The 25,474-nt window shown below is 51.4% G+C and overlaps 1 protein-coding gene across 3 annotated transcripts in view; it reads right to left on the bottom strand.

The window, feature by feature from the left end:
• TMEM260 (transmembrane protein 260) overlaps window positions 1-25,474 on the bottom strand; it is a 98,350-nt gene that overhangs the window by 69,604 nt on the left and 3,272 nt on the right. For 2 of the 3 annotated variants that reach the window (XM_073638779.1, XM_073638778.1), the window contains exon 3: window positions 1,175-1,206. The exons of the other annotated variant lie outside the window; for it this stretch is intronic. In XM_073638779.1, coding sequence (XP_073494880.1) covers window positions 1,175-1,206 — 32 coding nt within the window. The remainder of the gene's footprint in view (window positions 1-1,174; window positions 1,207-25,474) is intronic. 3 annotated transcript variants of the gene reach the window in all.

A 25,474-nucleotide genomic window follows, 5' to 3' on the forward strand; every position in this document is an offset into this window, starting at 1 on the left:
CAACTACCTGCCTGCTTATTTTTTTTCTACAATGTAGCATTTGGTGCAGAAATTCCTGCATCTCTTAGCAGGAAAAATGCAGAATAAAATAGGTACGTTTTTGCTGCATTTTTTATGCAGGTTTTTCCCCACTCATTAGTATGGGCCAAATCTGCAGCAAAAACGCTGAAAAAATTGCTGCAAAACTAAGCAAAAATAATAAGCAACGTGTGCATGAGATGTCAGGATTCTCATTGACTTTGCTGGCATCAGGAAACCCTTCCAATCTGCACAGACAAAAACATTAAAAATCTGCAACATGTGCACAGGCCCTTAAGGGTTCTTAAGGGTTTCTCAAACGACTGGATACATAGATAGTACTCAGCCTCACCTGGTCAGTGCCGGCTTGCCGCCGCCGCTACTGCTCTGGACTCTGAGTTTTGGCTGCAAGCGATGACGTTACGACTTTAGCACCCATCACCGCTGCAACCAATCACTGAATTCAGCAGCTAGTGCTGTCTACATTATCAGAGCTGATTGGCTACAATGGTGTAGCCAAAACACAGAGAAGGGAGCCAATGCTAGTACTACCCATGCATATTTTCTTACTAGTATCCAATCATTTCAGGAACAAATGGAAAACCCCTTTTAAGATTTATTAATAATTGTATATATATATATGTTTTTTTTTTTTTTTTTTTTTTTTTTTGGAGCAAAAAATGATCTTTCTAACCTCAATGTCACAAAAGCCCGGCAGATAGGGATTCGTCCCTTTGCAAAAAAAAAAAAAAATGCATATTGATTATTAGTTGCGTGGACCACACGGTCTCCAGATTAGTGCCAGTCTAACAGACTTTGGGTCTTACCTAAAGGGATCATGACACCATAATTAAGTTTATTAAATAATAAAACTTATTAAAAACTGTTAACCCGATTTATTTCATTCTCCCCAGCTTATCCAAATTTTGGGTTGATAATAAGCCATGCCACTGTATATACAGTAAAAAGCCTTGCTTTATAATTTTGTTTAATTGGATTTAAAACTTAAAGTAAATTGTCGCATACTGTACTTATAAGTTAGTAAAACTGTGGTTTGAAAATAAATTAATCTACTTTACTCCATGCTTAATTAAACTTCCCTAATTCCTAAAACTGTTAATGAGAGCATTGATTAAACAATAAAATTAATACTTACTCCGAGCTCATAGGCGGCTGTGATCAGCTCCCCTGTGAAAAAATAAATGTAAAACCAATAATTACCATTAGGGAATGACCCTCCTCCAAAGTTTCCCAAATTCAAAAGGCTTGTGCTGGGATTTTGCATTAATTTGACTTGATAAAAATAAATCTAGAGAGATTTAGCAGCATGAAATTTTCTCAGAAATTCCTCCCACTTTCGATTTTAGTTACACTGGAAAATTATTCCGAGAGAAAAAAAAAAAACACATAATGTGCGTTTTATTGCTCTTGCGGTGAAATCAAAGAGTAAAAAAACAACAACAACAAAAAAATAGAATCTTTAATACGGCATCCAATAATCCAGAAATGCTGACAATCTGGCATAGAAGAACGTCCGGAATTTCGCAGCAAAAGAAGAAGATTGGAATAAGAGAGGGAAAAGGAAATTTACGTTAGTATTTTTATGAACATCAGATTATCTAATAATCCGCCTTTTATTCAATCCTAGTAATTATGGACTAAAGGAATTTCACCATGTATGAATATCATGTAAATTATATGAAAAGTTAAAGCGTCATCAGAAAATTAAGTCAGTTTTTATTAAATTAAAGGTTAACTTTTTTTTTTTTTTTCAATTTTACATACTATTGTTATAAAAAATAAAAATCTGAAAATTCCACTAGGTCTCATTCTAGAGTCACACTTTCTGTTCTGTACAGAGGACTTTTCAGTAGTCTCGGTTTCATCACAGACAGGATGACAATGACAGGTGACACCGCATCCACCATTTACAATAAGCGATATCACAGCTCACCTCCTCCTCCTGTACAATGACTGATAACACCTCTATCTAAAGTAGATAACACAGGATCCACCATTCACAATAGAGAATGTCACAGCTCACCTCCCCCTCCTGTACAATGACTGATAACACCTCTATCTAAAGTAGATAACACAGGATCCACCATTCACAATAGAGAATGTCACAGCTCACCTCCTCCTCTTATATAATGACTAATAACACCGCTATATATAGTAGATAACACAGGATCCACCATTCACAATAGGTAATGTCACAGCTCACCGCCTCCTCCTGTACAATGACTGATAACACCTCTATATACAGTAGATAACACAGGATCCACCATTCACAATAGATGATGTCACAGCTCACCTTCTCCCCTCTTATATAATGACTGATAACACCTCTATATACAGTAGGTAACACTGGATCGTCCATTCACAATAGGTGATGTCACAGATCACTTCCTCCCACTTCTGTACAATGACTAACACCTCTAAATACAGCAGATATAAGAAGTTCCATCATTCACAACAGGCAATGTCACAGCTCACTTCCTCCCCCTTCTGTACAATGTCTGATAACACCTCTATATACAGTAGATAACACAGGATCCACCATTCACAATAGATGATGTCACAGCTCACCTCCTCCTCCTCTTATATAATGACTAATAACAACACCTCTATATATAGTAGATAACACAGTATCCACCATTCACAATAGGGAAGGTCACAGCTCACCTCCTCCCCCTCTTATATAATGACTAATAACAACACCTCTATATATAGTAGGTAAAACTGGATCCACCATTCACAATAGGTGATGTCACAGCTCACTTCCTCCCCCTTCTGTACAATGACTAACACCTCTATCATAGGCGGATTATAATGAGGGCAATCTGGGCTACCGCCCGGGGCCCCGGGGGTAGTCGATAGCCAGATTGCCCTCATTATAATATGTGCGGCGCCGCGGCACATACCGGCAGTCAGAGGCGGGGGACCCCCGGACCACTCCCCCAGCAGCGGCGCACGGCCGCTGCTTCTTCTTCGGCCGGGCCAGCACTGCACCTGTTAACTTCCCTGTGTGCTGGCCCGGCCGCGTCACTGCAAGGAGACACGGCCCTGTGCGCGGCCGTGTCTGCTAGTGTGACGTCACGCAGTGCGCGCCCTGCACTGCTACTTACCACCGGAGAGGAGCTGGACGACGGGAGCCGGGGGATGGTGAGTGAGTGAGTGTGTGCAGATATCATTGTGTGATGTCTGTTTATATGTATTTTTGTGTTTCAAATGTGTATATGTCTGTATATGTTTGTGTGTGTGTGTGTGTGTGTGACTGCGTGCGGCTTCCCTCTGTCTCTGGGGTGGAGCCGTGCGGCCTCCCGCTGTCTCTGGGGGGGCGCCGTGCGGCCTCCCCCTGTGTATAGATTGCACCATGCGGCCTCCCGCTGTGTATAGATTGCACCATGCGGCCTCCCGCTGTGTATAGATGGCGCCGTGCGGCCTCCTGCTGTGTATAGATGGCGCCGTGCGGCCTCCTGCTGTGTATAGATGGCACCGTGCGGCCTCTCGCTGTGTATAGATGGCTACGTGCGGCCTCCTGCTGTGTATAGATGGCTACGTGCGACCTCCCGCTGTGTATAGATGGCACCGTGCGACCTCCCGCTGTGTATAGATGGCACCGTGCGGCCTCCCGCTGTCTATAGATGGCACCGTGCGGCCTCCCGCTGTCTATAGATGGCTACGTGCGGCCTCCTGCTGTCTATAGATGGCTACGTGCGGCCTCCTGCTGTCTATAGATGGCTACATGCGGCCTCCCGCTGTGTATAGATGGCATTGTGCGGCCTCCCGCTGTGTATAGATGGCACCGTGCGGCCCCCTGCTGTGTATAGATGGCTATGTGCGGGCTCCCGCTGTGTATAGATGGCACCGTGCGGCCTCCCGCTGTGTACAGATGGCACCGTGCGGCCTCCTGCTGTGTATAGATGGCGCCGTGTGGCCCCCTGCTGTGTGTAGATGGCGCCGTATGGCCCCCTGCTGTGTATAGATGGCACCGTGCGGCCTCCCGCTATGTATAGATGGCTATGTGCGGCCTCCCGCTGTGTACAGATGGCACCGTGCGGCCTCCCGCTGTGTACAGATGGCGCCGTGCGGCCCCCTGCTGTGTATAGATGGTTACGTGCGGCCTCCCGCTATGTATAGATGGCACCGTGCGGCCTCCCGCTGTCTATAGATGGCTACGTGCGGCCTCCCGCTGTCTATAGATGGCTACGTGCGGCCTCCCGCTGTCTATAGATGGCTACGTGCGGCCTCCCGCTGTCTATAGATGGCTACGTGCGGCCTCCCGCTGTCTATAGATGGCATTGTGCGGCCTCCCGCTGTGTATAGATGGCTATGTGCGGCCCCCTGCTGTGTATAGATGGCTATGTGCGGCCTCCTGCTGTGTATAGATGGCTATGTGCGGCCTCCTGCTGTGTATAGATGGCTATGTGCGGCCTCCCGCTGTGTAGAGATGGCTATGTGCGGCCTCCCGCTGTGTAGAGATGGCACCGTGCGGCCTCCTGCTGTGTAGAGATGGCACCGTGCGGCCCCCTGCTGTGTATAGATGGCACCGTGCGGCCTCCCGCTATGTATAGATGGCTACGTGCGGCCTCCCGCTGTGTACAGATGGCACAGTGCGGCCTTCCGCTGTGTATAGATGGCACCGTGCGGCCTCCCGCTGTGTATAGATGGCAACGTGCGGCCTCCTTATGTGTATGGGAGGATTGTGGCAGCTCATATTGTGTGTAGGGTCTCATACTGTATATAGGGGATGTCAGCATACTTAATTGTGCTCAATATTAAGTCATACAATTAATGTAAAAAAAATTATTATAATTAATATATTAATATTGTGCCAAATTAATTTCACATGAACTATCACATGATCTATCACAGGGGAACATGTGACATGTCACGTGATACATAAGGGGTGTGGGGGGGGGGGGGCCCGCGCCTTCTAAACTGCCCGGGGCCCTTGCTACTCTTAATCCACCCCTGACCTCTATATACAGCAGATATAAGAAGTTCCACCATTCACAACAGGCAATGTCACAGCTCACTTCCTCCCCCTTCTGTACAATGACTGATAACACCTCTATATAGAGCAGATATAAGAAGATCCACCATTCTAAATATGCAATGCTACAGCTCACCTCTTCCTCCTGTACAATGACTGATAACACCTCTATATAGTAAATAACACAGGATCCACCTTTCACAATAGGTGATGTCACAGCTCACCTCCCCCGCCTGTGCAATAACTTATAACACCTCCATATACACCTCTTCTCTTTCTGTTCTCCATGCTTAGTGTGGCACACGCAGACACACAATGCAAAGATTGAGTTAACTTTTCCCTTTTTATCTGGTTTCAGGTGTGATTTTCATATTGCCCACTCCTGTTACTTGCCACATGTGAGTTTGAACAAGCTCCACATGCTTGAAACAAAGTTGTTTACCCACAATTTTGGAAAGGTACCAACAATTTTGTCCGGCCCCTTTTTGGGATTTTGTGTAAAATTTTTGTCTAATTTTCCTTTTTTTCTCTTGTTTTTTTTTTGTGATATTCCAATACACACAAAAAAATAAACATGCGTATAACAAAACATGTGTAATGGCAATAATTTTCTGGGAGAAATACTTCATTTTCTGGAACAGTTTCAAGGGTGCCAATACTTTCGGCCATGACTGTAATACTATATTTCCCTACAGTGGTTGCGTGTCTACAATTTCCCCTTGAAATATTTACTGATCACTGAATAACTGTCTTTCAAGAAGACGACACATACCTCAACATAAAAAAGTAATTTTTTCATATACATTTTTGGGGTATATGGGGGGGGTAACAGAAGAGAGTTCCTCCACAGGATTCCCTTTATGCTAGAAACAATTTATCAAGAGTAATAGAAAAAAGGATTACGCTATTCATCACCAAAAACTGTGTAATCCAATTGAGTAATATCCACTTTTTGTTTGCCCCAGTTTTGATCATTTGCCCCCAGCATCACTACATTGCATTGATTCCTATGGTACCACATCTAGTGGAAAAAAAAAGAAAAATGGAATAGTATTACTTACCAGAAGAGGATTTTCCAAGTACAGAAATTAATTTTTAAGGGGAAATTCGCCATTGTTATTCATGCAAATATTAATTTTGCCCCCTTTTTACACCTAATTTAAAGCTTCGAATATTCAATTTCATGTACCAGGAAAACACATAATTTGTCATTTTTCTTATTACCAGCACCTGCTCTTTATAAAACATTAATAGCAGCAGGTAGTATGAGTGGGTAGGGGGCCGGTAAACAATACGTAGAACGGGAGCAGAAAAGAGCCCAGAATAATGTAATCGCAATTATAACAGACATTGGTATTTAATTAGATTGCTGCAAGCGGAGCGGTGGAAGAAAAGGGGACTCGACTCAACACATTTCAGCCAAATTGCAATTTTTATTTGATTATAATTTGGTTAAAAAAAAAAAAAAAGGAAGGTGGGAGCAGTCGCCCCAAAGAGCTCGCAATCCGCTCCAGTACCAGACGTTGAATAGGGAACGAAGCTGGATGTGAACTTGCGCCTGTGAAGTACTGTAGGCAGTAATTATCTGTGATCCCGGGAAGTGGATGGAGAAACTCTCGACTTAATGTACGTAAACAATACCCCACCGGTGACAATTTTCTCTAAGGCTCTTTCCAGGTAACGTCTTTCTACTTCACGATAATTATGCATTATTTAAATGAACGTAATGTTAATCATTACCGCTGGAAACACAAAAGTGGCCTGCTCTTTTGTACGCCGCGAATATTGACAGTCATATTTTTTTTTTTTCTTCAATATCACAAAGCTGTTGTTATAGCCACAATGATTTCCAGCAAATCCGTAGAACCGGCCCCCTCCCAGAAAAAGAAAAAAAAAAAAGTTAAAAAAGAACAAGTTGATTCTGTACAAGCCACGCAGAATAAAACAGACGTGAAATAGTTTTATGGATTTTTTGGGGGGGATTTGTATTGTCGATGAGAAGGACCAGAGTGTGCCTGGTATAGAAATTCACTGTATATATCCGAAAAGGGAAAAATCAATTGCTCGCCGCTTTTTCTTATGCATCCAATATGAAGGACAGGATGAAATTCAGTTTTGTGTGGAAAGCTGCCCCCCTTTCATTACAAAGACTCAGACCTTAAAGGGGTGTTCTCGAGTTATATCCAAAGGATAGGAGATAACTTTCCGATTGCTGGAGTTCCGACCACCGTGGCCCCCACTGATCCGAGAACCAGGGCTTTGAATAGCGCATGAGCAATCTCCACTCTATTCAGCTGGCTTTCAAGATTGCAGGGGACCTTTCAGCAGTCGGACCCCCAGCAATCAGAAATGTATTCTTTATCCCGTGGAAAGCGAATAACTTTCAAACTTGAGAACCTCCCCTTTAAATGTCACACTAAAGCACGCCATAAACACGAGCCAGCTGTGGGCTGAATGATCGTTCGGCAGACAGTGATCTCTCCTGACTCCACCATTCACACAGGCGCTCAAACCAGCAAAGCGTTCATGTGTCTTTAATGGGGAGACAGGAGAAAGTCGCTGTCAGACTCTCTTGCCGTTGGCTGATCTCTCTTGAAAAGAAAAGAATTGGGCGCTTAAATTCCGACTTCCCAACCCTTCTTTTTCACAATATCATCTGTTGCGGTAGGTTCGGGAGTAGAGATGAGCGAACCTGAACTTAAAAGTTCGGGGTTCGTGCCGGACAGTTAGTGTACGGTGCTAAACGCCACACACGGACTTCCCCCGGAAGGTCCTTGCAATGTTCGGAGTTCCAGGAGAAGCCCGGGGATGAGAGGAAAACAGAGAGGAGAGGAAAACAGAGAGGAGAGGAAACAGAGAGGAGAGGAAACAGAGAGGAGAGGAAAACAAGAGGAGAGGAAAACAGAGAGGAGAGGAAAACAGAGAGGAGAGGAAAACAGAGAGGAGAGGACAGAGGAGGAGAGAAAAAGAGGAGAGAGGAGAGAGAAAAGAAAGAGAGCAGAGAGGAGAGACAAAAGACAGAAGAGACAGGAGAGAGAGAGAGAGAAGAAGAGAGAGAGAGAAGAAGAGAGAGAGAGAAGAAGAGAGAGAGAGAAGAAGAGAGAGAGAGAAGAAGAGAGAGAGAGAAGAAGAGAGAGAGAGAAGAAGAGAGAGAGAGAAGAAAGAGAGAGATAGAAGAGAGAGAGAGAAGAAGAGAGAGAGAGAAAGAAGAGAGAGAGAGAAGAGAGAGAGAGAAGAAGAGAGAGAGAGAAGAAGAGAGAGAGAGAAGAAGGAGAGAGAGAGAAGAAGAGAGAGAAGAAAGAGAGAGAGAGAAGAGAGAGAGAGAGAGAAGAAGAGAGAGAGAGAAGAAGAGAGAGAGAGAAGAAGAGAGAGAGAGAGAAGAGAGAGAGAGAAGAGAGAGAGAGAGAAGAAGAGAGAGAGAGAAGAAGAGAGAGAGAGAAGAAGAGAGAGAGAGAAGAAGAGAGAGAGAGAAGAAGAGAGAGAGAGAGAGAGAGAGAGAGAAGAGAGAGAGAGAAGAAGAGAGAGAGAGAGGAGAAGAGAGAGAGAGGAGAAGAAGAGAGAGAGAGGAGAAGAAGAGAGAGAGAGAGGAGAAGAAGAGAGAGAGAGAGAGAAGAAGAGAGAGAGAGGGAGAAAGAAGAGAGAGAGAGGAGAAGAAGAGAGAGGAGAAGAAGGAGAGAGAGAGAAGAAGGAGAGAGAGGAGAAGAGAGGAGAGGAGAGAAGGAGAGAGAGGAGAAGAAGGAGAGAGAGGAGAAGAAGGAGAGAGAGGAGAAGAAGAGAGAGAGAAGAATAGAGAGAGAAGAAGAGAGAGATTTTCCAGTTCAAAAGTTCGGGTCCTCGTTGTTTTCAATGGAGTTCAGGTTCTGGTTCAAGTTCGGGTACAGTTCTGGTACTGAAACCAAACTTTGGAATAAAGTTTGAGTCGTGTACCAGAATCCAAACTTCCACGGTCTGCTCAACCCTAGTCGTGAGACCCCAAAACACATCAGATGGTTGTCCGGTCCTGTCAAAATCTGCAGGTTTGAATAGTCTTTATCTAATCACAGGGGGGTGCTTAAATTCCACAGTTAAAGGGAACCTTGTCATGTCATGTGTAGTATCTAAACTGCACCCATTGCGTTGTTAGTGATGCAATGTGCATCACTAACACACTTTTTTCATTAAAATCAGCGCAAATATAATGTGTATAAACCACTTTATATACTTATATCCTACCTGCTTGTTTAGTCGTAGGGGTGTGATCCTTAGTATTTAGTCATGGTTGGCGCCGCTCACGCATTTGAATCTCAGTGCTCCCGGCTTGCGCAAACGTAAGTATGCGGCACTTGCGCAGTATTTGTCATGGCCAGCAGCACTTGTATCTCTGGGAGCCGCGCATGTGCTGTGACGAGCGGCTGAAGCTGGGAACTACTCACATCTTTACTGCGCACATGCGGGGAAACCACTATTCACAGCACATGCACGGCTCCCAGAGATACAAGCGCGGCTGGCCATGACAAATACTTACGTCGGTTTCTCGAAGTCACAGGTTCCTTTAACAGGAAGGATTGGCATATTATTCCTATGGAGGTGGAATGGCTAAGCAGCTGCCAAGGACCTGGAAGACAGTGAGAAGAAGAGGTCCATATACAGTTAAAGGGGTTGGACCCAAAATGTGATTTACCAGGACTGGGGATAGCTTGACGATTGCTACGGCTCCCGCCGATCCTGAGCCAGGGCTCTGAAGTGGAGTGATGGTCCCACATATGCACCCCATTCTATTTATTGTCTATGGGACTGCTATGTCCATCAGATACAGAGGGACACTGCAAGGCCACTTCTCAGGATCGCGATCATCAAATTATCATCTGTCCTGTGGATGGATGATGACTTGCATTCATTGATCAGCTCCCTTAAAAACATCTTGATCTCTATAATGAGCGAATGGGAGGCTTAAAGTAGCTAGGAGGTCTGCAGGACTACGACGTGCCTGCTGGACCAGGGACCTGCAAACCTCTTTGCTCATCTCTACTACTTGTAATGCAGCGGCTTGCTGCATTGCTAGAATGTCCAGGGGGTGTGCTCTAGCTGACCATTTACCTCCCCCTCAGGTGACTGATCTCGTGACTGACATTATCATAGGTCCTGTGTGCACAAAAGGATATATAAACCCTGGTAGTTTTGAAACAGCTAGAGAAAGAGTGGCCTGGTGAGGCCTAGAAAGAGAGGCCTGGTGAAGCCTGGAAGGCAGAGGCTGGATCCCCGGTGTTTGAGATACCAGTAGCCTTGGAGGGCGAGAGGCCTGGTCCCTGTGTGGTACTCCACTAGCCTGTAAGGCAGGGGCTGGATCCCCTGTGTTTGAGATACCAGTAGCCTTGGAAGGTAAGTGGCCCGGAGGCCCCATCTGGGAAGCCTTAAAGCCACAGCTGTGGCAGAACCGAGCTGACTGAAGCAGCTACGACCCGGCAAAGGTAAAAACGCTGCTTGATGTGGACATTGATATTGTTACCTTGCTGAAGGCTGTATCTGGAGCCAAGTGGGCATGTCTGTCACTAGAAAGGCTCTGGGATATTATGTGTAACATGTCGGCGAGCCACTGAGATGGACTATGTTATGAGCGGTTTATGAGATGTAATAAACTGCTGTACTGTGAATTACCGGAAAAACGTTGCATGTGTGCTTTGATTGACACTGTGAAGCAAGTACCCCCAGTGTGATGAATAGCGCTACCTTACAAACTGTAAAGAAAAATCTTAAGCAATACAATCCAGCTCTATCGCTGCAGAAGTTGTGTTACCCGACCTGCAAGGCTGTGAAAACCGTTAACTTCTGGAGTGAGTTTGCTGCACTGATAGTAAAGGGGCCGAATAATATTGCATGCCCCACTTTTGAGTTTTTAATTTGTTAAAAAAAGTTTAAAATATCCAATAAATTTCGTTCCACTTCAATACTGTGTCCCACTTGTTGTTGATTCTTCCCCAAAAAATTAGAATTTTATATCTTTATGTTTGAAGCCAGAAATGTGGCAAAAGGAAGAAAAGTTCAAGGTGGCCAAATACTTTCACAATGCACTGTATACTTATTGTTAATATTCAGACTAACCTCAACATTTCTTTTTTGTATCTTTTGTCTTTTTGTAGTATTTCTTTTCGCTATTTACTGCTCATCAAGCAGTATATCTTTCCTCTCACCGCCGCTATATACAGCCCATCCCGTAGTATATCTTTCCTGTCAACCCCTTGTATGCAGCCCATCCTGCAGTATATCTCTCCACTCAGTCCCTGTATACTTCCCATCCTGGAATATATCTCTCCTCTATGCCCCCTGTATGCAGCCCATCCTGCAGTATATCTCTCCTCTCAACCCCCTGTATGCAGCCCATCCTGCAATATATCTCTCCTATCAGCACCTGTATAACGCTCATCCTGCAGTATGTCTCTCCTCTCAGGCCTCTGTATCCAGCCCATCTTACAGAATATCTCTCCTCTCCGCCCCTTGTAGACAGCCCTTCTTCAGTATATCTCTCCTCTCAGTCCCTGTATGCAGCCCATTCTGCAGTATATCTCTCTTTTCAGCCCCCTGTATGCAGCCCATCCTGCAGTATATCTCTTCTCTCAGCCCCCTGTATGCAGCTCATTCTGCAGTATATCTCTCCTCTCAGCCCCCTGCATGCAGCCCATCCTGCAGTATATCTCTCCTCTCAGCCCCCTGCATGCAGCCCATCCTGCAGTATATCTCTCCCCTCAGCCCCCTGTATGCAGCCCATACTGCAGTATATCTCACCCCCTGTATACAGCCAATCTTGCAGTATATCTCTCCTCTCAGCCACCTTATATACTGCCTATCCTGTAATATATCTCTCCTCTCAGCCCCCTGTATCTAGCCCATCTTACAGTATATCTCTCCTCTCCGCCCCTTGTAGGCACCCCTTATTCAGTATATCTCTCCTCTCAGCTCCTGTATACAGCCAACCAGCAACCCATCCTGCAGCCCATTCTGTATGCAGCCCATCCTGCAGTATATCTCAGCCCCTGTATACAGCCAATCTTGCAGTATATCTCTCCTCTCAGCCCCCTGTAGACAGCCCATCTGCAGTATATCTCTCCTCTCAGCCTCTCTATATACTGCACATCCTGCAGTATATCTCTCCTCTCAGCCCCCTGTATGCAGCCCATCCTGCAGTATATTTCTCCTCTCAGTCCCCTGTATGCAGCCCATCCTGCAGTATATCTCTCCTCTCAGTCCCCTGTATGCAGCCCATCCTGCAGTATATCTCTCCTCTCAGTCCCCTGTATGCAGCCCATCCTGCACTATATCTCTCCCCTCAGCCCCTGTATACTTCCCATCCTGCACTATATCTCTCCCCTCAGCCCCTGTATACTTCCCATCCTGCACTATATCTCTCCCCTCAGCCTCCTGTATCGAGATCATCCTGCAGTACATCTCTCCTCTCAGCCCATCCAGCAGCCAATCCAGCAGCCCATTCTGTATGCAGCCCATCCTGCAGAATATCTCAGCCCCCTGTCTGCGGCCCATCCTGCACTATCTCTCTCCTCTCAGCCCCCTGTCTGCGGCCCATCCTGCAGTATATCTCTCCTCTCACCCCCTGTCTGCGGCCCATCCTGCACTATATCTCTCCTCTCAGCCCCCTGTCTGCGGCCCATCCTGCACTATCTCTCTCCTCTCAGCCCCCTGTCTGCGGCCCCATCCTGCACTATCTCTCTCCTCTCAGCCCCCTGTCTGCGGCCCATCCTGCACTATCTCTCTCCTCTCAGCCCCCTGTCTGCGGCCCATCCTGCACTATATCTCTCCTCTCAGCCCCCTGTCTGCGGCCCATCCTGCACTATCTCTCTCCTCTCAGCCCCCTGTCTGCGGCCCATCCTGCACTATCTCTCTCCTCTCAGCCCCCTGTATGCGGCCCATCCTGCAGTATATCTCTCCTCTCAGCCCCCTGTCTGCGGCCCATCCTGCACTATCTCTCTCCTCTCAGCCCCCTGTCTGCGGCCCATCCTGCAGTATATCTCTCCTCTCAGCCCCCTGTCTGCGGCCCATCCTGCACTATATCTCTCCTCTCAGCCCCCTGTCTGCGGCCCATCCTGCACTATATCTCTCCTCTCAGCCCCCTGTCTGCGGCCCATCCTGCAGTATATCTCTCCTCTCAGCCCCCTGTATGCGGCCCATCCTGCACTCTCTCTCTCCTCTCAGCCCCCTGTATGCGGCCCATCCTGCACTCTCTCTCTCCTCTCAGCCCCCTGTATGCGGCCCATCCTGCACTCTCTCTCTCCTCTCAGCCCCCTGTATGCGGCCCATCCTGCACTCTCTCTCTCTCCTCTCAGCCCCCTGTATGCGGCCCATCCCTGCACTCTCTCTCTCCTCTCAGCCCCCTGTATGCGGCCCATCCTGCACTCTCTCTCTCCTCTCAGCCCCCTGTATGCGGCCCATCCTGCACTCTCTCTCTCTTCTCAGCCCCCTGTATGCGGCCCATCCTGCACTCTCTCTCTCCTCTCAGCCCCCTGTGTGCGGCCCATCCTGCACTCTCTCTCTCCTCTCAGCCCCCTGTGTGCGGCCCATCCTGCCAGTATATCTCTCCTCTCAGCCCCCTGTGTGCGGCCCATCCTGCAGTATATCTCTCCTCTCAGCCCCCTGTGTGCGGCCCATCCTGCAGTATATCTCTCCTCTCAGCCCCCTGTGTGCAGCCCATCCTGCAGTATATCTCTCCTCTCAGCCCCCTGTGTGCAGCCCATCCTGCAGTATATCTCTCCTCTCAGCCCCCTGTGTGCAGCCCATCCTGCAGTATATCTCTCCTCTCAGCCCCCTGTGTGCAGCCCATCCTGCAGTATATCTCTCCTCTCAGCCCCCTGTGTGCAGCCCATCCTGCAGTATATCTCTCCTCTCAGCCCCCTGTGTGCAGCCCATCCTGCAGTATATCTCTCCTCTCAGCCCCCTGTGTGCAGCCCATCCTGCAGTATATCTCTCCTCTCAGCCCCCTGTGTGCAGCCCATCCTGCAGTATATCTCTCCTCTCAGCCCCCTGTGTGCAGCCCATCCTGCAGTATATCTCTCCTCTCAGCCCCCTGTGTGCAGCCCATCCTGCAGTATATCTCTCCTCTCAGCCCCCTGTGTGCAGCCCATCCTGCAGTATATCTCTCCTCTCAGCCCCCTGTGTGCAGCCCATCCTGCAGTATATCTCTCCTCTCAGCCCCCTGTGTGCAGCCCATCCTGCAGTATATCTCTCCTCTCAGCCCCTGTGTGCAGCCCATCCTGCAGTATATCTCTCCTCTCAGCCCCCTGTGTGCAGCCCATCCTGCAGTATATCTCTCCTCTCAGCCCCCTGTGTGCAGCCCATCCTGCAGTATATCTCTCCCTCTCAGCCCCCTGTGTGCAGCCCATCCTGCAGTATATCTCTCCTCTCAGCCCCCTGTGTGCAGCCCATCCTGCAGTATATCTCTCCTCTCAGCCCCCTGTGTGCAGCCCATCCTGCAGTATATCTCTCCTCTCAGCCCCCTGTGTGCAGCCCATCCTGCAGTATATCTCTCCTCTCAGCCCCCTGTGTGCAGCCCATCCTGCAGTATATCTCTCCTCTCAGCCCCCTGTGTGCAGCCCATCCTGCAGTATAATCTCTCCTCTCAGCCCCCTGTGTGCAGCCCATCCTGCAGTATATCTCTCCTCTCAGCCCCCTGTGTGCAGCCCATCCTGCAGTATATCTCTCCTCTCAGCCCCCTGTGTGCAGCCCATCCTGCAGTATATCTCTCCTCTCAGCCCCTGTGTGCAGCCCATCCTGCAGTATATCTCTCCTCTCAGCCCCCTGTGTGCAGCCCATCCTGCAGTATATCTCTCCTCTCAGCCCCCTGTGTGCAGCCCATCCTGCAGTATATCTCTCCTCTCAGCCCCCTGTGTGCAGCCCATCCTGCAGTATATCTCTCCTCTCAGCCCCCTGTGTGCAGCCCATCCTGCAGTATATCTCTCCTCTCAGCCCCCTGTGTGCAGCCCATCCTGCAGTATATCTCTCCTCTCAGCCCCCTGTGTGCAGCCCATCCTGCAGTATATCTCTCCTCTCAGCCCCCTGTGTGCAGCCCATCCTGCAGTATATCTCTCCTCTCAGCCCCCTGTGTGCAGCCCATCCTGCAGTATATCTCTCCTCTCAGCCCCTGTGTGCAGCCCATCCTGCAGTATATCTCTCCTCTCAGCCCCCTGTGTGCAGCCCATCCTGCAGTATATCTCTCCTCTCAGCCCCCTGTGTGCAGCCCATCCTGCAGTATATCTCTCCTCTCAGCCCCCTGTGTGCAGCCCATCCTGCAGTATATCTCTCCTCTCAGCCCCCTGTGTGCAGCCCATCCTGCAGTATATCTCTCCTCTCAGCCCCCTGTGTGCAGCCCATCCTGCAGTATATCTCTCCTCTCAGCCCCCTGTGTGCAGCCCATCCTGCAGTATATCTCTCCTCTCAGCCCCCTGTGTGCAGCCCATCCTGCAGTATATCTCTCCTCTCAGCCCCCTGTGTGCAGCCCATCCTGCAGTATATCTCTCCTCTCAGCCCCCTGTGTGCAGCCCATCCTGCAGTATATCTCTCCTCTCAGCCCCCTGTGTGCAGCCCATCCTGCAGTATATCTCTCCTCTCAGCCCCCTGTGTGCAGCCCATCCTGCAGTATATCTCTCCTCTCAGCCCCCTGTGTGCAGCCCATCCTGCAGTATATCTCTCCTCTCAGCCCCCTGTGTGCAGCCCATCCTGCAGTATATCTCTCCTCTCAGCCCCCTGTGTGCAGCCCATCCTGCAGTATATCTCTCCTCTCAGCCCCCTGTGTGCAGCCCATCCTGCAGTATATCTCTCCTCTCAGCCCCCTGTGTGCAGCCCATCCTGCAGTATATCTCTCCTCTCAGCCCCCTGTGTGCAGCCCATCCTGCAGTATATCTCTCCTCTCAGCCCCCTGTGTGCAGCCCATCCTGCAGTATATCTCTCCTCTCAGCCCCCTGTGTGCAGCCCATCCTGCAGTATATCTCTCCTCTCAGCCCCCTGTGTGCAGCCCATCCTGCAGTATATCTCTCCTCTCAGCCCCCTGTGTGCAGCCCATCCTGCAGTATATCTCTCCTCTCAGCCCCTGTGTGCAGCCATCCTGCAGTATATCTCTCCTCTCAGCCCCCTGTGTGCAGCCCATCCTGCAGTATATCTCTCCTCTCAGCCCCCTGTGTGCAGCCCATCCTGCAGTATATCTCTCCTCTCAGCCCCCTGTGTGCAGCCCATCCTGCAGTATATCTCTCCTCTCAGCCCCCTGTGTGCAGCCCATCCTGCAGTATATCTCTCCTCTCAGCCCCCTGTGTGCAGCCCATCCTGCAGTATATCTCTCCTCTCAGCCCCCTGTGTGCAGCCCATCCTGCAGTATATCTCTCCTCTCAGCCCCCTGTGTGCAGCCCATCCTGCAGTATATCTCTCCTCTCAGCCCCCTGTGTGCAGCCCATCCTGCAGTATATCTCTCCTCTCAGCCCCCTGTGTGCAGCCCATCCTGCAGTATATCTCTCCTCTCAGCCCCCTGTGTGCAGCCCATCCTGCAGTATATCTCTCCTCTCAGCCCCCTGTGTGCAGCCCATCCTGCAGTATATCTCTCCTCTCAGCCCCCTGTGTGCAGCCCATCCTGCAGTATATCTCTCCTCTCAGCCCCCTGTGTGCAGCCCATCCTGCAGTATATCTCTCCTCTCAGCCCCCTGTGTGCAGCCCATCCTGCAGTATATCTCTCCTCTCAGCCCCCTGTGTGCAGCCCATCCTGCAGTATATCTCTCCTCTCAGCCCCCTGTGTGCAGCCCATCCTGCAGTATATCTCTCCTCTCAGCCCCCTGTGTGCAGCCCATCCTGCAGTATATCTCTCCTCTCAGCCCCCTGTGTGCAGCCCATCCTGCAGTATATCTCTCCTCTCAGCCCCCTGTGTGCAGCCCATCCTGCAGTATATCTCTCCTCTCAGCCCCCTGTGTGCAGCCCATCCTGCAGTATATCTCTCCTCTCAGCCCCCTGTGTGCAGCCCATCCTGCAGTATATCTCTCCTCTCAGCCCCCTGTGTGCAGCCCATCCTGCAGTATATCTCTCCTCTCAGCCCCCTGTGTGCAGCCCATCCTGCAGTATATCTCTCCTCTCAGCCCCCTGTGTGCAGCCCATCCTGCAGTATATCTCTCCTCTCAGCCCCCTGTGTGCAGCCCATCCTGCAGTATATCTCTCCTCTCAGCCCCCTGTGTGCAGCCCATCCTGCAGTATATCTCTCCTCTCAGCCCCCTGTGTGCAGCCCATCCTGCAGTATATCTCTCCTCTCAGCCCCCTGTGTGCAGCCCATCCTGCAGTATATCTCTCCTCTCAGCCCCCTGTGTGCAGCCCATCCTGCAGTATATCTCTCCTCTCAGCCCCCTGTGTGCAGCCCATCCTGCAGTATATCTCTCCTCTCAGCCCCCTGTGTGCAGCCCATCCTGCAGTATATCTCTCCTCTCAGCCCCCTGTGTGCAGCCCATCCTGCAGTATATCTCTCCTCTCAGCCCCCTGTGTGCAGCCCATCCTGCAGTATATCTCTCCTCTCAGCCCCCTGTGTGCAGCCCATCCTGCAGTATATCTCTCCTCTCAGCCCCCTGTGTGCAGCCCATCCTGCAGTATATCTCTCCTCTCAGCCCCCTGTGTGCAGCCCATCCTGCAGTATATCTCTCCTCTCAGCCCCCTGTGTGCAGCCCATCCTGCAGTATATCTCTCCTCTCAGCCCCCTGTGTGCAGCCCATCCTGCAGTATATCTCTCCTCTCAGCCCCCTGTGTGCAGCCCATCCTGCAGTATATCTCTCCTCTCAGCCCCCTGTGTGCAGCCCATCCTGCAGTATATCTCTCCTCTCAGCCCCCTGTGTGCAGCCCATCCTGCAGTATATCTCTCCTCTCAGCCCCCTGTGTGCAGCCCATCCTGCAGTATATCTCTCCTCTCAGCCCCCTGTGTGCAGCCCATCCTGCAGTATATCTCTCCTCTCAGCCCCCTGTGTGCAGCCCATCCTGCAGTATATCTCTCCTCTCAGCCCCCTGTGTGCAGCCCATCCTGCAGTATATCTCTCCTCTCAGCCCCCTGTGTGCAGCCCATCCTGCAGTATATCTCTCCTCTCAGCCCCCTGTGTGCAGCCCATCCTGCAGTATATCTCTCCTCTCAGCCCCCTGTGTGCAGCCCATCCTGCAGTATATCTCTCCTCTCAGCCCCCTGTGTGCAGCCCATCCTGCAGTATATCTCTCCTCTCAGCCCCCTGTGTGCAGCCCATCCTGCAGTATATCTCTCCTCTCAGCCCCCTGTGTGCAGCCCATCCTGCAGTATATCTCTCCTCTCAGCCCCCTGTGTGCAGCCCATCCTGCAGTATATCTCTCCTCTCAGCCCCCTGTGTGCAGCCCATCCTGCAGTATATCTCTCCTCTCAGCCCCCTGTGTGCAGCCCATCCTGCAGTATATCTCTCCTCTCAGCCCCCTGTGTGCAGCCCATCCTGCAGTATATCTCTCCTCTCAGCCCCCTGTGTGCAGCCCATCCTGCAGTATATCTCTCCTCTCAGCCCCCTGTGTGCAGCCCATCCTGCAGTATATCTCTCCTCTCAGCCCCCTGTGTGCAGCCCATCCTGCAGTATATCTCTCCTCTCAGCCCCCTGTGTGCAGCCCATCCTGCAGTATATCTCTCCTCTCAGCCCCCTGTGTGCAGCCCATCCTGCAGTATATCTCTCCTCTCAGCCCCCTGTGTGCAGCCCATCCTGCAGTATATCTCTCCTCTCAGCCCCCTGTGTGCAGCCCATCCTGCAGTATATCTCTCCTCTCAGCCCCCTGTGTGCAGCCCATCCTGCAGTATATCTCTCCTCTCAGCCCCCTGTGTGCAGCCCATCCTGCAGTATATCTCTCCTCTCAGCCCCCTGTGTGCAGCCCATCCTGCAGTATATCTCTCCTCTCAGCCCCCTGTGTGCAGCCCATCCTGCAGTATATCTCTCCTCTCAGCCCCCTGTGTGCAGCCCATCCTGCAGTATATCTCTCCTCTCAGCCCCCTGTGTGCAGCCCATCCTGCAGTATATCTCTCCTCTCAGCCCCCTGTGTGCAGCCCATCCTGCAGTATATCTCTCCTCTCAGCCCCCTGTGTGCAGCCCATCCTGCAGTATATCTCTCCTCTCAGCCCCCTGTGTGCAGCCCATCCTGCAGTATATCTCTCCTCTCAGCCCCCTGTGTGCAGCCCATCCTGCAGTATATCTCTCCTCTCAGCCCCCTGTGTGCAGCCCATCCTGCAGTATATCTCTCCTCTCAGCCCCCTGTGTGCAGCCCATCCTGCAGTATATCTCTCCTCTCAGCCCCCTGTGTGCAGCCCATCCTGCAGTATATCTCTCCTCTCAGCCCCCTGTGTGCAGCCCATCCTGCAGTATATCTCTCCTCTCAGCCCCCTGTGTGCAGCCCATCCTGCAGTATATCTCTCCTCTCAGCCCCCTGTGTGCAGCCCATCCTGCAGTATATCTCTCCTCTCAGCCCCCTGTGTGCAGCCCATCCTGCAGTATATCTCTCCTCTCAGCCCCCTGTGTGCAGCCCATCCTGCAGTATATCTCTCCTCTCAGCCCCCTGTGTGCAGCCCATCCTGCAGTATATCTCTCCTCTCAGCCCCCTGTGTGCAGCCCATCCTGCAGTATATCTCTCCTCTCAGCCCCCTGTGTGCAGCCCATCCTGCAGTATATCTCTCCTCTCAGCCCCCTGTGTGCAGCCCATCCTGCAGTATATCTCTCCTCTCAGCCCCCTGTGTGCAGCCCATCCTGCAGTATATCTCTCCTCTCAGCCCCCTGTGTGCAGCCCATCCTGCAGTATATCTCTCCTCTCAGCCCCCTGTGTGCAGCCCATCCTGCAGTATATCTCTCCTCTCAGCCCCCTGTGTGCAGCCCATCCTGCAGTATATCTCTCCTCTCAGCCCCCTGTGTGCAGCCCATCCTGCAGTATATCTCTCCTCTCAGCCCCCTGTGTGCAGCCCATCCTGCAGTATATCTCTCCTCTCAGCCCCCTGTGTGCAGCCCATCCTGCAGTATATCTCTCCTCTCAGCCCCCTGTGTGCAGCCCATCCTGCAGTATATCTCTCCTCTCAGCCCCCTGTGTGCAGCCCATCCTGCAGTATATCTCTCCTCTCAGCCCCCTGTGTGCAGCCCATCCTGCAGTATATCTCTCCTCTCAGCCCCCTGTGTGCAGCCCATCCTGCAGTATATCTCTCCTCTCAGCCCCCTGTGTGCAGCCCATCCTGCAGTATATCTCTCCTCTCAGCCCCCTGTGTGCAGCCCATCCTGCAGTATATCTCTCCTCTCAGCCCCCTGTGTGCAGCCCATCCTGCAGTATATCTCTCCTCTCAGCCCCCTGTGTGCAGCCCATCCTGCAGTATATCTCTCCTCTCAGCCCCCTGTGTGCAGCCCATCCTGCAGTATATCTCTCCTCTCAGCCCCCTGTGTGCAGCCCATCCTGCAGTATATCTCTCCTCTCAGCCCCCTGTGTGCAGCCCATCCTGCAGTATATCTCTCCTCTCAGCCCCCTGTGTGCAGCCCATCCTGCAGTATATCTCTCCTCTCAGCCCCCTGTGTGCAGCCCATCCTGCAGTATATCTCTCCTCTCAGCCCCCTGTGTGCAGCCCATCCTGCAGTATATCTCTCCTCTCAGCCCCCTGTGTGCAGCCCATCCTGCAGTATATCTCTCCTCTCAGCCCCCTGTGTGCAGCCCATCCTGCAGTATATCTCTCCTCTCAGCCCCCTGTGTGCAGCCCATCCTGCAGTATATCTCTCCTCTCAGCCCCCTGTGTGCAGCCCATCCTGCAGTATATCTCTCCTCTCAGCCCCCTGTGTGCAGCCCATCCTGCAGTATATCTCTCCTCTCAGCCCCCTGTGTGCAGCCCATCCTGCAGTATATCTCTCCTCTCAGCCCCCTGTGTGCAGCCCATCCTGCAGTATATCTCTCCTCTCAGCCCCCTGTGTGCAGCCCATCCTGCAGTATATCTCTCCTCTCAGCCCCCTGTGTGCAGCCCATCCTGCAGTATATCTCTCCTCTCAGCCCCCTGTGTGCAGCCCATCCTGCAGTATATCTCTCCTCTCAGCCCCCTGTGTGCAGCCCATCCTGCAGTATATCTCTCCTCTCAGCCCCCTGTGTGCAGCCCATCCTGCAGTATATCTCTCCTCTCAGCCCCCTGTGTGCAGCCCATCCTGCAGTATATCTCTCCTCTCAGCCCCCTGTGTGCAGCCCATCCTGCAGTATATCTCTCCTCTCAGCCCCCTGTGTGCAGCCCATCCTGCAGTATATCTCTCCTCTCAGCCCCCTGTGTGCAGCCCATCCTGCAGTATATCTCTCCTCTCAGCCCCCTGTGTGCAGCCCATCCTGCAGTATATCTCTCCTCTCAGCCCCCTGTGTGCAGCCCATCCTGCAGTATATCTCTCCTCTCAGCCCCCTGTGTGCAGCCCATCCTGCAGTATATCTCTCCTCTCAGCCCCCTGTGTGCAGCCCATCCTGCAGTATATCTCTCCTCTCAGCCCCCTGTGTGCAGCCCATCCTGCAGTATATCTCTCCTCTCAGCCCCCTGTGTGCAGCCCATCCTGCAGTATATCTCTCCTCTCAGCCCCCTGTGTGCAGCCCATCCTGCAGTATATCTCTCCTCTCAGCCCCCTGTGTGCAGCCCATCCTGCAGTATATCTCTCCTCTCAGCCCCCTGTGTGCAGCCCATCCTGCAGTATATCTCTCCTCTCAGCCCCCTGTGTGCAGCCCATCCTGCAGTATATCTCTCCTCTCAGCCCCCTGTGTGCAGCCCATCCTGCAGTATATCTCTCCTCTCAGCCCCCTGTGTGCAGCCCATCCTGCAGTATATCTCTCCTCTCAGCCCCCTGTATGCAGCCCATCCTGCAGTATATCTCTCCTCTCAGCCCCCTGTATGCAGCCCATCCTGCAGTATATCTCTCCTCTCAGCCCCCTGTATGCAGCCCATCCTGCAGTATATCTCTCCTCTCAGCCCCCTGTATGCAGCCCATCCTGCAGTATATCTCTCCTCTCAGCCCCCTGTATGCAGCCCATCCTGCAGTATATCTCTCCTCTCAGCCCCCTGTATGCAGCCCATCCTGCAGTATATCTCTCCTCTCAGCCCCCTGTATGCAGCCCATCCTGCAGTATATCTCTCCTCTCAGCCCCCTGTATGCAGCCCATCCTGCAGTATATCTCTCCTCTCAGCCCCCTGTATGCAGCCCATCCTGCAGTATATCTCTCCTCTCAGCCCCCTGTATGCAGCCCATCCTGCAGTATATCTCTCCTCTCAGCCCCCTGTATGCAGCCCATCCTGCAGTATATCTCTCCTCTCAGCCCCCTGTATGCAGCCCATCCTGCAGTATATCTCTCCTCTCAGCCCCCTGTATGCAGCCCATCCTGCAGTATATCTCTCCTCTCAGCCCCCTGTATGCAGCCCATCCTGCAGTATATCTCTCCTCTCAGCCCCCTGTATGCAGCCCATCCTGCAGTATATCTCTCCTCTCAGCCCCCTGTATGCAGCCCATCCTGCAGTATATCTCTCCTCTCAGCCCCCTGTATGCAGCCCATCCTGCAGTATATCTCTCCTCTCAGCCCCCTGTATGCAGCCCATCCTGCAGTATATCTCTCCTCTCAGCCCCCTGTATGCAGCCCATCCTGCAGTATATCTCTCCTCTCAGCCCCCTGTATGCAGCCCATCCTGCAGTATATCTCTCCTCTCAGCCCCCTGTATGCAGCCCATCCTGCAGTATATCTCTCCTCTCAGCCCCCTGTATGCAGCCCATCCTGCAGTATATCTCTCCTCTCAGCCCCCTGTATGCAGCCCATCCTGCAGTATATCTCTCCTCTCAGCCCCCTGTATGCAGCCCATCCTGCAGTATATCTCTCCTCTCAGCCCCCTGTATGCAGCCCATCCTGCAGTATATCTCTCCTCTCAGCCCCCTGTATGCAGCCCATCCTGCAGTATATCTCTCCTCTCAGCCCCCTGTATGCAGCCCATCCTGCAGTATATCTCTCCTCTCAGCCCCCTGTATGCAGCCCATCCTGCAGTATATCTCTCCTCTCAGCCCCCTGTATGCAGCCCACCCTGCAGTACATCTCTCCTCTCAGCCCCCTGTATGCGGCCCACCCTGCAGTATATCTATCCTCTCAGCCCCCTGCATGCAGCCCATCCTGCAGTATATCTATCCTCTCAGCCCCCTGTATGCAGCCTATCCTGCAGTATATCTATCCTCTCAGTCCCTGTATACTTCCCATCCTGGAATATATCTCTCCTCTCTGCCCCCTGTATGCAGCCCATCCTGCAGTACATCTCTCCTCTCAGCCCCCTGTATGCGGCCCATCCTGCAGTACATCTCTCCTCTCAGCCCCCGGTATGCGGCCCATCCTGCAGTACATCTCTCCTCTCAGCCCCCTGTATGCGGCCCACCCTGCAGTACATCTCTCCTCTCAGCCCCCTGTATGCGGCCCATCCTGCAGTATATCTCTCCTCTCTGCCCCCTGTATGCAGCCCATCCTGCAGTACATCTCTCCTCTCAGCCCCCTGTATGCGGCCCATCCTGCAGTACATCTCTCCTCTCAGCCCCCGGTATGCGGCCCATCCTGCAGTACATCTCTCCTCTCAGCCCCCTGTATGCGGCCCACCCTGCAGTACATCTCTCCTCTCAGCCCCCTGTATGCGGCCCATCCTGCAGTATATCTCTCCTCTCAGCCCCCTGTATGCAGCCCATCCTGCAGTATATCTATCCTCTCAGCCCCCTGTATGCAGCCTATCCTGCAGTATATCTATCCTCTCAGTCCCTGTATACTTCCCATCCTGGAATATATCTCTCCTCTCTGCCCCCTGTATGCAGCCCATCCTGCAGTACATCTCTCCTCTCAGCCCCCTGTATGCGGCCCATCCTGCAGTACATCTCTCCTCTCAGCCCCCTGTATGCGGCCCATCCTGCAGTACATCTCTCCTCTCAGCCCCCGGTATGCGGCCCATCCTGCAGTACATCTCTCCTCTCAGCCCCCTGTATGCGGCCCACCCTGCAGTACATCTCTCCTCTCAGCCCCCTGTATGCGGCCCATCCTGCAGTATATCTCTCCTCTCAGCCCCCTGTATGCAGCCCATCCTGCAGTATATCTATCCTCTCAGCCCCCTGTATGCAGCCTATCCTGCAGTATATCTATCCTCTCAGTCCCTGTATACTTCCCATCCTGGAATATATCTCTCCTCTCTGCCCCCTGTATGCAGCCCATCCTGCAGTACATCTCTCCTCTCAGCCCCCTGTATGCGGCCCATCCTGCAGTACATCTCTCCTCTCAGCCCCCGGTATGCGGCCCATCCTGCAGTACATCTCTCCTCTCAGCCCCCTGTATGCGGCCCACCCTGCAGTACATCTCTCCTCTCAGCCCCCTGTATGCGGCCCATCCTGCAGTATATCTCTCCTCTCAGCCCCCTGTATGCGGCCCATCCTGCAGTATATCTCTCCTCTCAGCCCCCTGTATGCAGCCCATCCTGCAGTATATCTCTCCTCTCAGCCCCCTGTATGCAGCCCATCCTGCAGTATATCTATCCTCTCAGCCCCCTGTATGCAGCCCATCCTGGAATATATCTCTCCTCTCTGCCCCCTGTATGCAGCCCATCCTGCAGTATATCTTTCCTCTCAGCCCCCTGTATGCAGCCCATCCTGCAGTATATCTTTCCTCTCAGACCCCTGTATGCAGCCCATCCTGCAGTATATCTCCCTTCTCAGCCCCTGTATACAGCCAATCCTGCAGTATATCTCTCCTCTCAGCCACCTTATATACTGCCTATCCTGCAGTATATCTCTCCTCTCAGCCACCTTATATACTGCCTATCCTGCAGTATATCTGTCCTCTCAGCCCCCTGTATACAGCCTATCTTGCAGTATATCTCTCCTCTCAGCCCGTGTACAGCCTATCCTGCAGTATATCTCTCCTCTCCGCCCTAGTAGACAGCCCTTCTTCAGTATATCTCTCTTCTCAGCCCATCTATATACTGCCCATCCTACAGTATATCTCTCCTCTCAGCCCTTTATACAGCCCACCCTGCAGAAGTTCTCTCCTCTTAGTTACCAGCACATAGGTACACCGCTTCTTCCTTGATATGAGCTCCTGTATTGTAATGAAGGAGGTTTAGCCCTCCTCCGTGACAGTAGGAGCTCCATTCTAGACATGTCTCAAATCACAACTATGCTGGCAGGAAGCCAGCGGAGAGCGACTGCACTGCACATGATCGACCATAAGTTGGAACTACTAAACGACTGGTCCAATATCAACTGGAGGATAACTCAAGCCTGGAGAGTCATCCTTAAGGGGGTGATATGTGCAAAGAGGGAGCAGATTTAAAAATGGGATGTATTGGCACAAATGCATAAATATATGTACATTATTACATCTGAAACCCCGACTTGTTCAAATTTTTAGCCAGCAACATTACCTTTTTTTTTCACAAAACATAAAACCACATAACACAGGTGTTTGTAT

This window comes from Phyllobates terribilis, unplaced genomic scaffold, assembly GCF_046119375.1.
Source record: "Phyllobates terribilis strain yellow unplaced genomic scaffold, ASM4611937v1 Scaffold_7__3_contigs__length_470593459, whole genome shotgun sequence".
Classification (NCBI taxonomy): Eukaryota; Metazoa; Chordata; class Amphibia; order Anura; family Dendrobatidae; genus Phyllobates; species Phyllobates terribilis.